This window comes from Sceloporus undulatus, chromosome 6 (genome assembly GCF_019175285.1).
Source record: "Sceloporus undulatus isolate JIND9_A2432 ecotype Alabama chromosome 6, SceUnd_v1.1, whole genome shotgun sequence".
Lineage (NCBI taxonomy): Eukaryota > Metazoa > Chordata > Lepidosauria > Squamata > Phrynosomatidae > Sceloporus > Sceloporus undulatus.
In genome coordinates, this window is record NC_056527.1 from 79,008,051 (window position 1) to 79,025,821 (window position 17,771).

Here is a 17,771-nt window from a genome sequence, read left to right on the forward strand (position 1 = left end):
CCACACTCCATTCCTAAGCACTGGAGTGCAGCTTTGGATTCCTAAGCACTGGAGTGCAGCTTCCGGATTCTTAGGACCCATGCATCATTTAAATAGCTTACCTCCAGAGAGACCCAAAGCAGCTTTATTTTGGCAGTCTGTAACAGGCCTTTATAAGGTGGTGGTGGTGGGGGGGGGGGAGTAAAAGAATAGGGTAGAGTAAGCAGACGAGAAGCTTCAGTTTCTCTGTCTGCTAATGCTCAGGTGTTAAATTCACCTCTCTAGAAAGACAAATAGATGGAGGAATTAGTCAAGATCAGAACAATTGTTATAATTGCCAACAATACATTGAAAAGTTAATAAGTTTAAGAAGATCATGAAAAAGAGCATATAAGCGGAAAACTCTGTGTATTTAGTTTTGGACTAGCTGCTTTGTGGCTGAGATTGAGATCTGGAAGGAAGGGAGGAAAAGGTGTTCTATAAAGGCTTCCAAATCTATAAATCCTCTCCAGATCCTTTCCATGCATTTTAATTCACAAGAGCTCTTATCACCTGCATTTTTGTGCACACCCACAATCCTATAGTGAATCCAGAAGAAGAAGACATATAAAGGATGCATTTATACCATGCTATACAGTATTTTTATTTCTGGGTTGGAAGAGCTGTGAATAACCCACTCACTCCATCCCAGTATCTTTTTGGTTGCTGACAGTTCTGTGGACTAAATAAAAAATTCAACGCACACACACATGCACACAAGTCTGTTTGAGGTATGTATGTGTTTGCTAACCTGGAAGGCATTCCACTTGAAGAAGAAAAGGAGAAAACCCATTAACAAAATAAATGCCACTAGGTTCCATACACTTCATCTGTGCCCAGAGTATATTGGAGAAGATAGTATGCTGCAAGCTGCTGGAACTGAAATTGTCTGAACAAGGAAAGTTCCATTATAACAAGATGTGCGTGTGTGTGCGCGTGTGCTGTGAAAATCACATACTGCAGGCTACCAAGTGAGCATGGCTGTCATACATTTCTTTTCCTGCTAGCTTTTCTTTTCTACAGAACTGATACTGTTTGTTCGTTCAGTTTTATGAAGAATCCAGACAGCATTGCTGCCAAATCACTGCAATGTATTGTTCTTTCCTCACATTTTAAACATAACCGGCAGGTGTGAGTGCAGAATTAGCCTTTGCAGAAGGAATGGGCGATTTGTGGCCCTCCAAACATCCTTGGACTGCAACTTGCAGCTGCCCTAGATACTCTGGTTAAGGCAGATGGAAGCCATAGTTCAGTAACATCTGGATTTGGTTTTTTAAAAATAATTTTTATTGGTAATTAATTCAAACAATCCAACAATTAATTAAACAAAAGAAAACAAACAAACAATCCCCCACATACAAACGCCATCCATTTCACATACATATACCATACCCAAACCTTCTTTCCTCCCTGCTCTTAACCTTCTTACTTCCTTCTTATCCTACTTCAACTCTCTCTTCCTTCATCACCTACTCCTCCTTAAACACTCAGTCTCCTCACTAATCTTTTTATCTATCCCTTCATACATCCACTTCCTACTCTAACCTTCTACCCTTTCTCCTACCTTCTACTACTTATCCGCTTTCTCTTGATCCTAACTACCCTTCATCCTATCAACACTCAATCTTCTGTACCCTTTCATACTTTCTTAACTTCCTTCCTCTCTAATATCTTTCCATTTTCCTTGCATCCCTTTTATAAAACATCTTTAAGCTTTTTCGAGTAAACCTTCTAGTTTCATAGTCTATACCATATTAGACTATAACCTTTTAATTATTCCTTTATCATTTGACCTCACTACGAATGCCTAATTCACTTCGTCACTTTATTTTCCTAATATTCATTACTCCTTATCATATTCTTGATCTATTACAGTTACGCTTCCCCATTGCTCCCTCATATGCTCAAAAACCACTCTCAGAATTTTGCGTTGATTTATTCTTTTAAGATTTGTGTCAATTTTGGATTTGTAAATCAATACAAACTATTGCCCATCCTTGTTAGGAAGTGGCGTTGTGGAAAATTATGCAGAATACTGAAAGTTGAACATAAAATATGAATAATAGCATTAACCATGCACATTTGTTGTGGAATTAATCTGTTTCAGAACACAGAATTTGGCTTAACTTGGATGTTATTTTTTATGGTTATTCTAGCACACAAGACCTACCTATACTCCTGAGCAGGTTGGTATTGGCTTGAGTATATCCTAACATTTACCCAAGGGATGAGCAAAGATGTCACGTCTGCTTTAGGAAGAGGTGCCAGATTTCTGTGAGACCTTTTAGTTCCTTCCACCCACTTCAACCAGACGTTCATCTGGTGTCTTGTGAGCAATTGCTATGCTTACAAGAAGGATGTTTCCAGTCTGCAATCTTCCAAAATACAGCGACACACACAAGTCTCTTGTGTAAGACAAGTGCAGCATTGTTTAATTTCTTTTTAAAAGAGAGCAGATAGCATTGAATCTTCCTGCGCGTTGCATACCAGCCATACTACTTCGCACTTTCTCAGCTGTTGGCCCCTGACAGGCAGAAGCATGTGGTTTCTAAAAATACTTTCAAGAACACACATTATCTTCCTAGCAGAAGAGTGTAAACTAAATGTTTGTGGCTCTTTCAAGCCCAAGAATATCCAGTTTAGAAAAGAAGGTTGGTTGTTTTTCTTCATTGTGGCAATGAAGCAAACACTGACCACTTGTAGCTGACCTTTTGTCTCCCTCCATCTCCCATAAAGACACTTTGATAAACTGAATAATTCCTCCCCCCTTTCCCTATGGAAATACAATGCTAGTTGGGAGGTGTAGAGAGACAGCCCATTTATAGGAGTGGTCCTTTGGAAGCCTGGAAGCCTTTAAAGAGCAGGACTGATAAGAGATTTGAGTCACTTGGAATTGTCCTGGGCTAAAAGCTTGGATACCTTAAGGTTACAAAAGGAGGCATGGACACAGTGGAAGTGTTCGAGACTGAAGGCAAAGGCAGGGGACTGAAGGCAGCAAAGGAGTTTTGGGCAGGAGATGTAATTTTTGCAGAACGAGCCTATGCTGCAGTAGTATTTGACAGGTAAGATGGAAAAAAATCAACTATGGTGTCGCTGTGAAGCAGGGAGTAACTACGGCAGAGAGCTGGTGTGGAACTGACTGGTTGGAATTCATAACAGAAGGATTTTATATGACTTGCTATATACAGTAGATTATTAATGAGAAGATGGGCATTTCAGGATGGGAGAGATGCTCCTAGGAACTTGATCTAGTCCAGAGTGAACTAGCAGAGTGGCTAAGAGACTGAGCTGGCTGGAAACTTGTAGAGTGGCCTTAGACAAGTTCCTAACCCTTGGCCTCATCCTCCCAACAAGAAACATAGGATTTCTGTGCAGTTCTGCCTCTTACTTCAAGACATGGGCAAACCTCTTCAGTTCATCTCTTGGAATAATGCTAATTATTCCCTTGGAGCCCTCATTTCTTGACTCCTATTCACCCAGACCTCTGACAGAATCTCTCTTCCTGTTCACACAGGTGTACATGGAGTGGGATGGAGATATAAAGAGCCTTTTGCTTGCATCTTGACCCATAAGAGAAAATGGCTCAGATGCTGCATACTGATGAATCGAACTTGCGATCAGCATTGGTGCCAGGTGCTGAGTAGACACACAGTTACAGCAGTTTGATATCATATTAAATTGTCATAGGTCCATCCCATAGGAATCATGGAGTTTGTAGTTTGGTGGGGTACTTATAATTCTTTCTTGGAGAGCTCTAGTGTTTCCATTTATCCCTCCATATTTACTGGGGTTAGGGGCACAGGACCCCAGTGAATGTGAAATAACAAATAACATAACAAATAACAACAAAACCATGCTTTTATCTGAGAGAACACATCTCTAATAATCTCTAGGTCCTCCAGTGCACTTCTGTGGTCAACATCTGCCATAGAATTGCACTGGAGGAGTTACAAATACCTAGTGGAGTGTTCGCTATAGGAATCTCTAGGTCCTGTAGTTCAACTTTTGGTTCAAGTTGAGCATAGAGTTGTGCTGGAGGACCTAGATATTCCAGAGAAAACATATTAATAAGCTCCACGAATAATCTGCAAAGTCAAAGTCACAAATGTGGAGGGACGAGTATATATTTAAAACAAAACAAAGAGTTTGACTTCAAACCGTGTAAGAGATTCTCTTCTTGTAAGAGACTGGGTAGATTAAAAATATATAGAAAACTAGAATTCCCAAGTTGTTTGCTGATTATTAAGAGATTTTCCCAAATATTTTAAAATCAGAAGGATGTAAACCAGGAATGGGAATCATGCAGATCTCCAGATGTTGTTGGACTGCAATTTCCAGCAGCCTTAGTATAATCAATGACAAAGAATGCTGAGAGATGCAGTTCAGCAACATCTGGAAGGTTTCTTGATTCCTACCCCTGATCTAAATGCAATTCATGATATGTCACTTGTTCCAGGAGTTCAACCCCTCCACTAAGTGTCACCAGTAGTTTCCAGAATGCAATGTTCTGGAAACTGAAGAACACATTCTAATGTTGGTCTCAATCTATCATGTGTTGGCATCATCTCCTAGTGTCTCCTGTTACAGTCAAGACATTTGTATGTACAGAAGAGCAATGGTTGTTTGCCATGATGCAATAAGCTACTGTCCTACACCCAAGAAAAACTTACATCATTACTTATGAAGGTTATGGTGAAAGAATTGTTAATGGAATAGGGATTATTGTGATTGTGGAAGTCATAAAACACACATAGCTCTGTACAGTAATACAGTGGGCCCTCGCCTTACGCGGGGGTCTGTTCCGGATCCCTCCGCGTAAGGCGAATTCCGCCTATGCTTAAGCCCCATTGTAAACAATGGGGCTTGTGCACGGTGGTGCGGCGGCATTCAATTGAATGGGACGCGCCGTCCCTTCCGCCCTGCGCATGCCCCGCGGCTTGAGCGCATATGCTCAAGTCGTGTAAGGCGCGCCCGCGTATGACATGGGCGCGCTGTATTCCTAATGTTACAAATGCAGTTATTTTGGATGATACTAGTTCTTCGCAGTGCTTCTCAACCTTCCTAATGCCAAGGACCCTTTAATACAGTTCCTCATGTTGTAGTGACCCCCAACTATACAAATATTTTCATTGCTACATGCAAATATGTGTTTTCCGATGGTCTTAGGCGACCCCTGTGAAAGGGTTGTTCAAGTTTCTAGACAGAGGTGAATTGATCCAAATGGTTGTATCCACACTGCACAGTATATATAGCATTTTGACACCACATTAAGTGCCATGATTCCATCCTGTGGAAATCTAAGGATTGTAGTTTGGTGAGATACTTAGAATTCTTTGTAGACAGAATTCTTGAGTTCTCCAATGGAGAAATCTACGTACAGTGGGACTTGGGTATCTACAGATTTGCCATCTGTGGATTTAAGCATCTGCATATGGCAAGCCCACGTTGTTCCCAATGGTGGTGTGTGCATGTGACTGTACCATTAGGGACAGCCTCCATTGTCCCCAGTAGTGGTACATCCACATGGTCACAGTGCCATTGGAGACAACAGGGGCTTACCTAAGGGATGGTGGCACCACTGCTCCTCAGACATCTGCCTTTCAACATTAACAGGCTGTGGCATTCATCTGTGCCCCATTAAATACTGAAAAGATTATGTGAGTGGGGCAAGGTGCAGTGGGAGGAGAAAGGAGAGGCCCAGATTTAAAAAAAAATCAAATAAAAAAATTTAAATTAAGTTTTAATATTTTTTTAAAATTTTCTTTAAAAAATCACTGTTTACCAAATTTTCACTTCAAGCAAATGAAACTATGCATATGTAGATGCACTGAGGTTGTGTGTATGACATTATAATTAAAAGATGTAATTTTAATTTTGCTAGTTGTTTTATGTCACAACTATTACCATGGCATTCAGCGATATGCAGGAATGATGATTTATGAGTAACATTAATACAAAAGCTAATCCTAAAGACTTTGGTGGTGGATGGGAGGAAGTTGGTGGTGTGTGTGTGGCACCATGAGTTACTGCACCAGGTGACATCAATCTGAGTGATGCCACTGGTGAAGAAAGCCAGATTTTAGCATTTATGCAACACCACCAAGTGTGAAGTGGGTAGAATTCCTACATAGCAGAATCATATGTGACAGGATCAGCATTGTTCTTAGGCAGAATGGGGCAGCTGCTGCAGGTGGCAAGTGTTGAGCAGCAGAAGAAAACATGAAGTAGCAGGGCTGTTTATGCTGTGTCTTCCAGAACCCTTATCTGCCCTTATAGGATGAATAAAGCTGCCCCATGTTCACTGTTGAAATAAAACTCAACTGCTACACATTGTATCTGTGCAAGAAATTGAATGAGGAGGAGAACCACCCTTTTCCTTGTCACAGGCCTGGTACAGATGGGCCTTTTAGATGCCCTCGTCATGTGCTAGGGGTTGCCTGGGGGCGGAGCGCCCACATGCCCTGCAACCCTCGCACGTGATGAGGGCGTAACAATGGCGGTGCCCTGTATACATGGGCATTATGAAGCGTCACGTGGCATCAGCACAGCACTGCATGGCACTTATGTTACGAGTGCACTCTTTGCGCACTTGTTACGCCGCTGCCGCAGCTTCAGAATATCCTGCAAAAAGCAGGTTCTTTTTCCGCCGGTGGGAAGCCACGCAGTTTGCTGGCTGCAGCTTACCTCCGGTGAAAAAACAGACTCTGGCAGGCCACCCTTGCCTTGCATCAGCCCTTCTATATGTATTTCCTGAGAAGTAAGACTTACCTTGTGCAGATCTGCAGAGATTATACTATCCCTTTTTTGTTTATAGCTGCATCCCCTACTAAATAGTTGGCATTATTGGTGAAAAAAAGACTGCAACCAAGGGACCAGATATTAAAGTGGGGTGTCTGTGTGTATTCATGTGTTCAAATCAGTGATGCCCCCTTACAGCAAGAAGGCATCTCAGAGCATTACATTCACTGAGGAAGAGAGAGTCTTAAATCTGTCAAGACTGAAAGTTAACAACTCAGTGAAGGCCACTTTCTTCTGGACAATCCAGGGATTGAACAGAGTTCACTTTCTTCTTCAGAGCTTGGAAGTATTATTTGATTGTAGTACAGTTTCAAGAGTTTAGCTTGCCATACTGACTGAAGGATTCTAGGGATTGTAGTTCAGAAAGCCAACTTTTTAGGGCCCTGTTTCTGTTGTACTGCCAGCCACAATAAGATGATGCAGCAAGGAATAAACTGCACAATGCATTTATCATGTTTCAGGAAAAGGTTCTCCCCCAAGTGGTAAAATATATTTTTAGCCATTGGAAGGTAAACATGGATTTAATTTTCAGATCTCATGATAAAGCACTTCTCTCTGATGAAAGCCATTGTGAAAAGCAAAGGTGCACATCCTGTTGGTGGCATATGCACACGCGTTTGCTTTACATCTGTGTATGCCCTTTTCGGTTGCTGTGGAGGTTGGTATTCTTCTTTATGCAGTGACCAAACCCCCTGGACTTACTGTATAGCCTATAAAGCACATGCACCCCCTTTCCATGCTTTGTGGGTAATGGGAAGGATAAGAGATGGGCCTGGCTATGTCTCTGTGGCCAGAGACAAAATGATTACTGAAATCCACTGGAGTCTCCCTGGACTGTGGTAATCCTTTTGTACTTGGGTAAGGGGATATAGGGAGCCAGCATGGTGTAATGGTTTGAACATTGGACTATGACTCTGGAAACCAGGGTTTGAATCCCTTCTCACTGGGTGATCTTGGACATGTCACACTCTCTCAGCCTCAGGAGATGGCAGTGGCAAACCCCCTCTGAAGAAACTTGCCAAGAAAGCCCCATGATAGGTTCATTTTAGGGTTTTCATAAGTTGAAAGACTTGAAGACGCACAACAACAGCAAGGGGCATATAGCTTTTCCTATCCTGCCTGCTTTCCATGAGGCATGGAATGGCCATGTGTTTATGGGGGGGGGGGGGGGGGGGGTTAGAGGTTGTAGCCCATGTGTGCTAACTAGAGGGAATATGCATTCTCCTTAACATCTAATTTGACTCCAAGTATTACTTTTCAGATCAGATGCATATAATGGAGTGGAAATGATGGACCAACATATATATTCTGTTGGTATGTGAGAATGTCATTTCAAAATCAAAATCCTTTGTGTATGGAAATGATTGTCTGAAGTCTATGAAAGTGCTGCCAACTTCTTTCTTTCAGTTACTCTCAAAGATGCTACAAGATCTCTCTGCATACTGATTCTTACAGACTAACATAGCTATATCTTTGAATCCACCAGATCAGGTCATTTTCTCCATCCTGGATTTTTGTCACCACATACCCACAATGTACAGTGTGGGGACCCAGGACAACAGCATTTGTTCTATGCAAACTGGGAAACACTCTCCTATGATAGTGACTTCTAATCACACATGCATCAATAGTACACATGTTTGGAAAAGTATAGGGCATTCTGGAAAGGGCAAAATGGGGCTATTAATAACAACAGGATGGCAAAAGGGTGCAACATGATTGACTCTCAGCTCGTTGTCAGAAAAATGATCAACTGTGAGTGTTGCCTTGAATCTATGTAGTCACTACAGTGTTGATGATGAAGGAATGATTTGCTATCAGATCCTCTTCTTTCCCCTTCTCCTGTTTCACCTCCTTGCTTCCTGGCATACCCTGTTCCCCATGTGTCATTGGTGACAGCATAAAAAAAAAAGTTGCACCCCTTCAGGGCTGTGGGCTCTCAAGGGACACTGTGTCTTTTCTGCCTGTTGCCAATTCACACAACCAAGTTATCCACACAGCTCATCAAGAAAAGTCGTATAAGGACCAAACTAGATATTAAGGGGAATCTGTATTCCCTAGAATTAACCTATTTCCCACTGACAGGAGGATTTGCTCAGAGATGCATGCTTTAGTCATCAGACTTGCAAACTGAGTCCCTGGAGGCATTCAGAATCATTTCTTTTTGTCCTGAGGAGATATGGATTGCTGCATTGAGGCATATTGGGTTTGTTGTACCCATTGTGTTTTGGGGCCATGAATGTCTTCAAGTCATTGTAACCCCTTTGTTATTCACACATGCCATTGTTTCAGGATAAAATGGAGCCGCCTCCATTTCCTTGAAAAATACAGAGCGATCCAAATTAATTTGGAAGCTTATTCACTATAGTTTTTATGCTGAAGATGCGGATCTATGAGGATTTTCCAGGAAAACTTGGGGGTGGAGTGGGGAAATGTTATCAAATATCCCAGGTAAAGTGGGGTTTTGGCACATACCCCAGTGCATTGAGTGCATTTGGGACATGTGTGAACAAGGATTCAACCTGGATTCATCCTGGATTATTTTTGTGTGTGAATGGGGTCCCTATTTCCCTTCCAATGACAAAACAAAGAATGCTGGATACAAGGTTTATAGATGAATAAAATGATGTGCTGTGACAAGCAGATGTCTTTCACCAAAACAAAACACGATAAAGGTATAACTTAGTTTGACCTAATCTGAACTTAGTTTTCGTAGGAATGGGAAACAAATATAAATTGTTATTTATTTCCTGACCAAAAACTTATTTCCTTACAATTGGGAAACCTGAGTGGGAAGAATGACATAAAGGCAAGAATTTTGCATGTTTTTTCATATGGTGTTTCCACCTAACAAAGTGTTTGGAAATTATTATGTACAGAAATGCACATGGGTTTTTGTACCAAAACCATGTTTTTCATGCCAAAAACAAACAAACAAATGAAAAAAACTCACCAAAAACCCTATTAAGGGGCTGGTACACACTGGCGGCGAAACGCCACCCCTATTTACTCCGCAGCATTGTCGCAGCAACCAAACCACGGGGCAACATTGTGCAGCAAAAAAGCCATCTAGAGCGGCTTATTTTTTGCGGCGTCACAAGCAGGAAGGGGCGCCACCATGATGCTACTTCCTGTCGGCGACATCTGTACGCCAGCGTTGTCATCATGGCAGCTCCCATGTGGATGGGAGGCCGCCATGATGCTGGCCTCTGTACAGATTAGGTTTCCGGAGCATGTGGTTGCTGCCACTCTGGAACCCTAGAATCGGCACCACCACGCCGCTTCCAGCCCATGTGTACCAAGGAAACTTTTTTGGGTACAAAATAATGGATTTTGTTCAAAAACTATAAATTTCACTCAAAACAGAGTTTCTTGGAAAGGTGCTTTTTGTATGAAAATTATGGGTGTTTTTTTTAACACAGAAAACCCTCTACACAACCCACATGAGTGTTTCCATACATAATTTGTGGATTTTGTGCAAAAAACATCGTCCCCAACCAACCTAGCTATAGCGAAGAATAATGGGAATTGTAGTTCAACACCTCTGAAAGGCACTCTGAGTTGCAGACAGCAGACCTATGTATGTAACAAGTAATTAAATGTGACCCAGTGTATTCCACACTATAGACTGTGGTGGAAAAGGCAAAGCCTGGTTTTCAGCATCTCAAAAGACTGGAGACAGCTGCTGAAGACTATCCGGGGAGAGGCACTGGCCTAAATCCAATTGCAAGTTCCAACCAGGGCAGAGCATTGCATCAATTGTTTAATGGCAAGCCAGCACTTCTGAAAAAGAAACGTTAATTGATTTAAATCCTATTGATTGCTAGTTGGGTCTAGCCATTAGATTTGGGCCACTGTGCTTCTTGTGATGGCTTGACACTGAATAAACATTAAATAACAGCAAACAGTTGAAAAAGCATTGAAAGGATTCTTCATTATTTTTTCTCCATTTGGATTTTTCTAGTTCCTTTTGCCTTCTATTAATGATTAGAAAATCAGCAGCAATTGTATAATCTTGAAGCTAGAATAGAATTAACACCTGAGAGATGAAAGTCAATGAAATTTCCATCCAGGATGGTACAGTCCCCTGCCTTAAAACACTGAAATGTCACGACTTTATTATTTAGAATCAGTACCATCTTACTATTAAAGATGGTTCAGTTCTTTGAGTGCTAACAGAGTTGATGGATTTATGTTGTCTGTTTTTTTATCTCTCTGGTAAAGCGTTGCAGCCAAGACTTGGAGAAGGGCAAATATAAGAAGGACAAGAAACATGAGGTTCATTTCAGAGACGCCAGACGTCCATGTCTAGTGAATTCAGATGGAGTGAGGAGAGTGAAAAAAACAAACGAAACTCTTTTAGGAAAGGGCACTAACCTCATATTTAAAAGGGATTATGTGATTCCAGAACAAAATTTTATCAAAGATGATCGGATTAGAATTCTGTATTGTGTGTGTGACAGAGGATGTGTGTATGTACAGTATCTTTGATCGATCCCTTCTATGTATGCATCCATACATGTGGTAGGCTGAGCCTGATCAAATCCACAAAGGTCCCTTTCACACTATATAGTTATAGTGCTATGATTCCCCTTTAACTACCAGGGATGCATCCTATGGAATCCTTTGGTTGTGGGTTGGGGAGACCCTAGAGATCCTTAAATTGCAAATACCAGAATTCAATAGAATGGGACTATGGAGATTATCAGCTGAGGGAAAACTGGGGAAGAAAAAGGCATACTCCCAGCAAAGTTGTGCAATCGCGTTGAAGATTTTCAGACAACGTTGCGCTTATCCAGGACTTAACCCATGAAGATCTAGGAATGCTCCAGCAATAAAGCATTCCTGGGACTTCCCCGTGAATGTTTTGTTGCTGGAGCATTCTTGGATCTTCATGGGTCCTGGATAAGCACGGTGTATCTGAAAATCTTTAACACAATCGCGTGACTTTGCTGGGAGTATGCCTTCCCCCGTCTGATAATCTTCATAGGCAGCTGAAGAGAAATCACAGCACTATAGTTGCATAGTGTCAAAGGGCCCCCTTCTTTAGTGTGTATTCCACTGTCCCTGTCCTCAGTGTCTGCCAATTCAGTATATCACAAAAGGAATCCACTGGCCTTGTGTGTACAAATTTACAGACCCCACCCCCCAACCAGAACTGGTGAATGACTGTTTTCTTCATTGACTGTCTTAATGAAGCAGTTAGCTTCCCAAATCCCCCTTTAATCTAGCCATTCAAATAACATTATGTTGTCTTGTGAACATGGATCCAGGGGGAGGGCAAGGCAGTTCACACACACACCACTGAGTGGCACCAACCTTAACGACACCACTACTGCCAAGGGCTTTGGGGACCACAAATGTGGGGTTCAGGGGTCACATGGGGCCTATGGACTGCATTTTCCTTCATCTGAAGCATAGATAATGGAAGGCTTCCCAGTTTGCCTGCTCACACAAAGAGAGGAGTGAGGCAGCTACGTGAACATAAACTTTTGATCTTGATCATATCTCATGTGAGAGTGAGCAGTGAGTGCAGTGGAATTTATGTCCAGGAACAGATCCCGTCTGATCCTAAAAGCTAAGCAGGGTTATCCCTGGTTAATACTTGGACAGGAGACTGCCAACAAATAGCAAGTACTACATTTCTTAGATTGTACATCATAGACAGCTTTACTCATATATTTATTGTTTTTATGTACAGCGCTGTGCAAATCTACAGCACTATATGGGCTGGTTCTCACTGGCTTATACGCCGGGTTACCAATCAAATCCAAGGTATGGCGTTCCTATTGGAAACCGAATTAATTCTAGAACAGTTCTAGAGTAAACCGCAATCGTTCCCACTTAAAATCAAATTGTAAACCGGTTTTTTATTTGATCCGTGTTATCGTCATTTAACGCGGGTTAAAAAAGTAGAAGGGTCGAACCTACATAATAATAATAATACACGTTGTATTTCAAAGGAAGGAACTGGCAAAATCACTTTTGAATATTCCTTGTCTAAAAAAAACCCTATGAAATTCACGAGGTTGCCATAAGTCGAATGGTGACTTGAAGGTACACACACAATGTTGTCTAGATGGCTTTTTCTTTCCAGCAACAACTGAGAAAGTCTGAGCTGCAGCTGTTTTTAACCAGGCTTCTGTGGTCTCCTTGTGACCGTATAAGGAGAACAATCTCTGCATCACCTTTTCACCCCATTGACTTGACAGTTGATAGAAACCAGTCAGGTACTTCTCCTGACTGATGCCCAACTCTACTGCTTGCCTGTTTTAAGGGTGCAGCATCTTCCAAGCAGCCAGATCCCTTCCATTTTAAAGCTGCAATTGTGTGAGAGATTTTATGCCTTGCATATCATGATCTCATTTGGATTTACTACTCTTGTGTATTACAAGGATCACCTTATCAAATTTCCATTGCTATTACAGTAGGTTAGGGAGTGGCTGATGCAATGAGTAAAAAAAGCAAGGTATGTTTATTTTATTTATCCTTCTTTTTCTGTATCATCCCACCTAGCCACCTATCATTACTTCTTTACTGATTCTTTTTTGCCTTCTGGAAATGTAATTCTTAGAAGCAGAGTACAGACAAATACCCAGGCTGTATAGGGAGGGAAGGAGACACATTCTAAACAGATTCAGCACTCAAGACTGGTGATGATAACAGTTTTGGATAATGGATTTCCTCTAAATTATGTTTCACTTGTGATGAAGCAGTGAAGTGAGGATGAGATTCAGTCACAGAGCTGCATGCTATCACAAACTCAGAGGATGAGGACTGGCGATTACTCCACTTCTCAGCAAATTTGAGCCCAGGATGGAGATCTCTCAATCCTCTGACCATGAGCAAAAGTAAAATCTTGTTGCATAGGAGCTCAAAATAAGCACTTCACTTTCAAAATAATGTGTGCAGAGGAACTTGTTTTTAAGCTAAATAATACTTTGTGAATATGTGTGTGGAGAGGGGGTATAGGTTAGGGTTCTTGTCGGCTGGACGTTGTCTACCCTGTCCTCATCTAGCGCTGGTTTTCAGGTTGTGTTCCTTGGCGCTGTATATCCTCCAAGTTGCCTGGGATTTTAGTCTCACACAGGAGAATTATAGCACTTTAACTGCCATGATCCCATCTTATGGAATTCTGGGATCTGTACTTTCATGTTCTGCTAGACAACTCTAATGCCTCACCAGACTACTGCATTCTATAGTATGCAGCCATGGCAGTTAAAGTACAGCCGGCCCTCCGTTTCCACAGATTCTGCATCCAGAGATTCAACCATGCATGGCTTGAAAATATTCAAACATAAATAAGAATATCTAAAAAACAAAGCTTGATTTTGCCATTTTATATAAGGGACATTATTTTACTATGCCATTGTATATAATGGGATTTGTGGGGGCGGCAGCATCCTGGAACCAAGCCCAGTGCATACTAAGGGCTCACTGTAGTATCAAAGTGCTATAGCAATGTAGTATGAGACAGATTTTCTTTCTGCACCTATCACTATTATTATCTGATCCCATCATCATTGTTCTTCTTGGCATTCATGCCCTTGCATGCAATGATAAAGCACACACCTTTCAACACTAGATGCTCATAGGCCAACGGACACTTGCCACTACGCCTCTTCAGGCATGTATAATCCAGGTTTAGCTCCCTGTCCATGGAAGTATGATCATTCTTCCACCCATTGTGCTTTCAGGCATGTTCCTGGGTTCTCATAACCCAAGACTGTATGTTATCTCCTAATCACTAGAAATCACTTGAAAACCCAGATGCCATATTTCCATATCTAAGCCAAAAATGAGAGCAGGATCAGAAAGGAAGATAGAGGCTGGGATTACAGTTGTCACGCCTCCTTTGACTAAATGCCTCCTAAGTTTAAAATGAAATTTATGGAGACAGCTGGCTCTTGTTTAAAGAACAGCTGCTGTTGCTTGAGAAAGGATAAAGGTGCTTTAAAAAGAGCCCTTTCATCATCCCTGATATATATGGCCAAAGGGATCAAGACAGTTCTGTATTCTTCTGGAGTGATGGAGGTATTACCTGTTGGCTGACTGTAGAGTTCATTTGGAGTATATCTACCCTACACAGTTACAATAGTTTTATACCACTTCAGTTGTCATAGCTCTGTCCTATGGAATCCTATGTTCTGAAGTGAGGTCAGGTACTTAGAGGTCCCCTAAACCACTAATACTTCTGGCATCTGTCACCTCATCATCCTTTTTGCTGCATCCACAGCTGCCTGCTATGCCATCAAAATTCAAGACCATTGTAATAACATCCTGCTCTGTATCTCTCTACAAAAAGGTGCATGGCAGATGCATCTCTTGTTTTAAAGCAAAAACCTCCCAGAAGTGTGATTTTGTTTGGAAACAAGATCCACACTTCCTGCAGTGTAACAAAATAGTGGCTCTTGCCCCCCCCCCCCCCCCACCGTTTCTACTGAGATGCTATCAAATTTTGGTGACAAATTTAATAGTGCAACAGTATAGGTGCAGCTCCTTGTGGGTTCTGGGAGTCAAATGTAGCCTCTGGACCCATGAAAGTTGCCCATACTTGATGTAATCATCTACCTGTACCTCATTACCATGGCTCAACCATCAGAAAGCAGAAGCTGGGAAAAGGATCTGGCGTCACTAGGGGGTGCGGGAGTACAGACTGTGCCAGGTGACACTTAAGGGAAGTGACACTACTGCTCCTGAAACATTGCATAAAGAACCTCCAAAGACTTGGATGAAATCAACAGTGCCTGTAAGTTATTTTTTCAGTGTGGAAAGTGGTCAGTGCATTGCCAATACCTATATCTGGACTTTTTGCTTCCACACTTTGCTATGTTATTGTTGAGCTGCATCTGAGCGTGTCGTCCTTAGACTGCACTGAAAGTTGGCTCCTGAAACAGCACTGAGTTCATTAGAGAGCCAACACAGAGTGCAATGGTGGCAGTAGCCCCAGTTGTGTGATTTCGAAAACATGAAATATTGGGGCTCTAAACGCAGTATATTTTCATATCCCCCCCTCGACATGATTTCTGCAAGAATGAAGCTCATGTGATAAAGTCCTAAATCTTGAACGATGTTTACTCATCAGATTTATGTTAATTGAGGGGAAGGATTGACCCAGGGATTTTCTGTCTTAGGTGAACATTTTGGAAGAATTGCTGGCGTGATTGGCTAGTGTGGTATATTACTAGATGGGAGTTAAAATGCCATTTGCAGGTATCTAATCTACTTATGATTTTATCCCTCCCTCCCTTTTTCAGCCTCACACATCTTGTCTGCCACACGTGCTTTAAGAGGCATGAGAAACTCCATCGCTGTGGCCAGTGCAAGTTTGCCCATTACTGTGACCGGACCTGCCAGAAAGATGCCTGGGTGAACCATAAGAGTGAGTGTTCTGCCATCAAGAAACATGGGAAAGCACCCAATGAAAATATCCGGTGAGTCTAATGCTCCTTGTACATGGAGACTGACCAGCAATTACTCAGAGTGGTAGAAACATAAGGTGTATAAAATCCTATTTAATAAAATGGCTGTGCATCCAAGAGATACATTTCACTGGTGTCTGCCTACAGGGACGTAGCCAGGATTTTAGGAAGGGGGGGGGTCCAGACTAAGTGCCACCATTATAATGAGGCTTGGGTGTGGCGGCACAGCAGCACACACCATTCATTTTTCTAATGGAAGGGGGGGGTCTGGACCCCAAGAACCCTCCCTTGGCTATGTCCCGCTGCCTACCTAGACAAGTAACAATCCCCAGTAAATTAGCCAGCTTCACTAGAGGGTTTTCTTGCTGGAAATATTACAAAGACATGGTGATTTCTACAGTAACACAGATTGGTTGACGCCTGAATATAGACTGGAGCACTGAAGTAATAAGTTACAAGTAACATAACTACCTGGATGTTACACTCACATGTGTTGGTGAAGTAACAGAGACTTTCTTGGTTAAAAGTCATGACTTTTGTTTTTCCCAAAACTTCCTCTAAAAGGCATGTTTAGAAATATTTTTACCGGAAATTCATGGTTTTTTGCCACTTTCTTATCTACTTTCAAAAAGTAACTAGATGGCAATGAAAAGGCAATGAGCAGGGAATGAAGTACACACAAAAGTAACTTGTACTAGTTATATATTATCAAACTAAATGAAGCATAATGGAACAAACTGTTAAAAGAGTCACTTCTATGCTCTGATCAAAACTAGCCCCTGGGCCATGAGCCCTCCCATCCCAGCTGAGGCCGCTGATATATTTTCTCTTCTCATCCAGAAACATGTCCAAAGAAAACATCCCATTGACCATGTTGGTCCTCCAGAGACACTGGGAGACAACTAGTCTGTGTCAGTATGGGCTCTCTCATCAATTGCAGCCAAACACATGATATCCTTTGTGTACTGTCCAGTGTTTGAGAAAGAACAAGTTCTAACTGCCCAAATTTTTAAGATTCATGATCTTGAATAGAACTCTACATGCCTGAGTCTTACCTCTTACTTCTCAAATGCTAGCAAGACCAACTCATCCTAGTCCTTCCAATGACTTGACTGCACTAGGAGTCCTTGCACACTACACACATTAGGGCACTGTGATTCCAACTGGTGTCCAGGGCTACAAGGGACAATGAGAAGCAGTGAAGATACTGAGAAATATATATCTGCATTGTCGAGGGGCTAATGGAGGTTTTATTGTGGCATTCAACAAGGGCTCTTTCACAACAACACAATTACAACATTGATTTTACTTTCACTGGCATAGCAGTATCTGTGGGAAATGCTGGGATTTGCAATTTGGGAAAAATGCATTTACAATTGTGCCTCACCAACTGCAGAACCCACGATTCTATAGGATAAGCCATGATAGTTAAAGTGGAATCATAGTGCTATCTGTATAGTGTGAAAGGCTCCAGAATGAAAAAAATCATTGCACAGTTACTAAGAACTTAATCAGAGCAGTATTAAGGTGGTG

General features: G+C 41.8%; 1 protein-coding gene across 2 annotated transcripts in view; it reads left to right on the forward strand.

The window, feature by feature from the left end:
- Positions 1-2,665: 2,665 nt before the first annotated feature.
- SMYD1 (SET and MYND domain containing 1) overlaps positions 2,666-17,771 on the forward strand; it is a 36,608-nt gene continuing 21,502 nt past the window's right edge. For both annotated transcript variants that reach the window (XM_042472927.1, XM_042472928.1), the window contains exons 1-2: positions 2,666-3,080; positions 16,074-16,250. In XM_042472927.1, the coding sequence (XP_042328861.1) occupies positions 2,959-3,080; positions 16,074-16,250 (299 nt within the window). In that variant the 5' untranslated portion in view covers positions 2,666-2,958. The remainder of the gene's footprint in view (positions 3,081-16,073; positions 16,251-17,771) is intronic.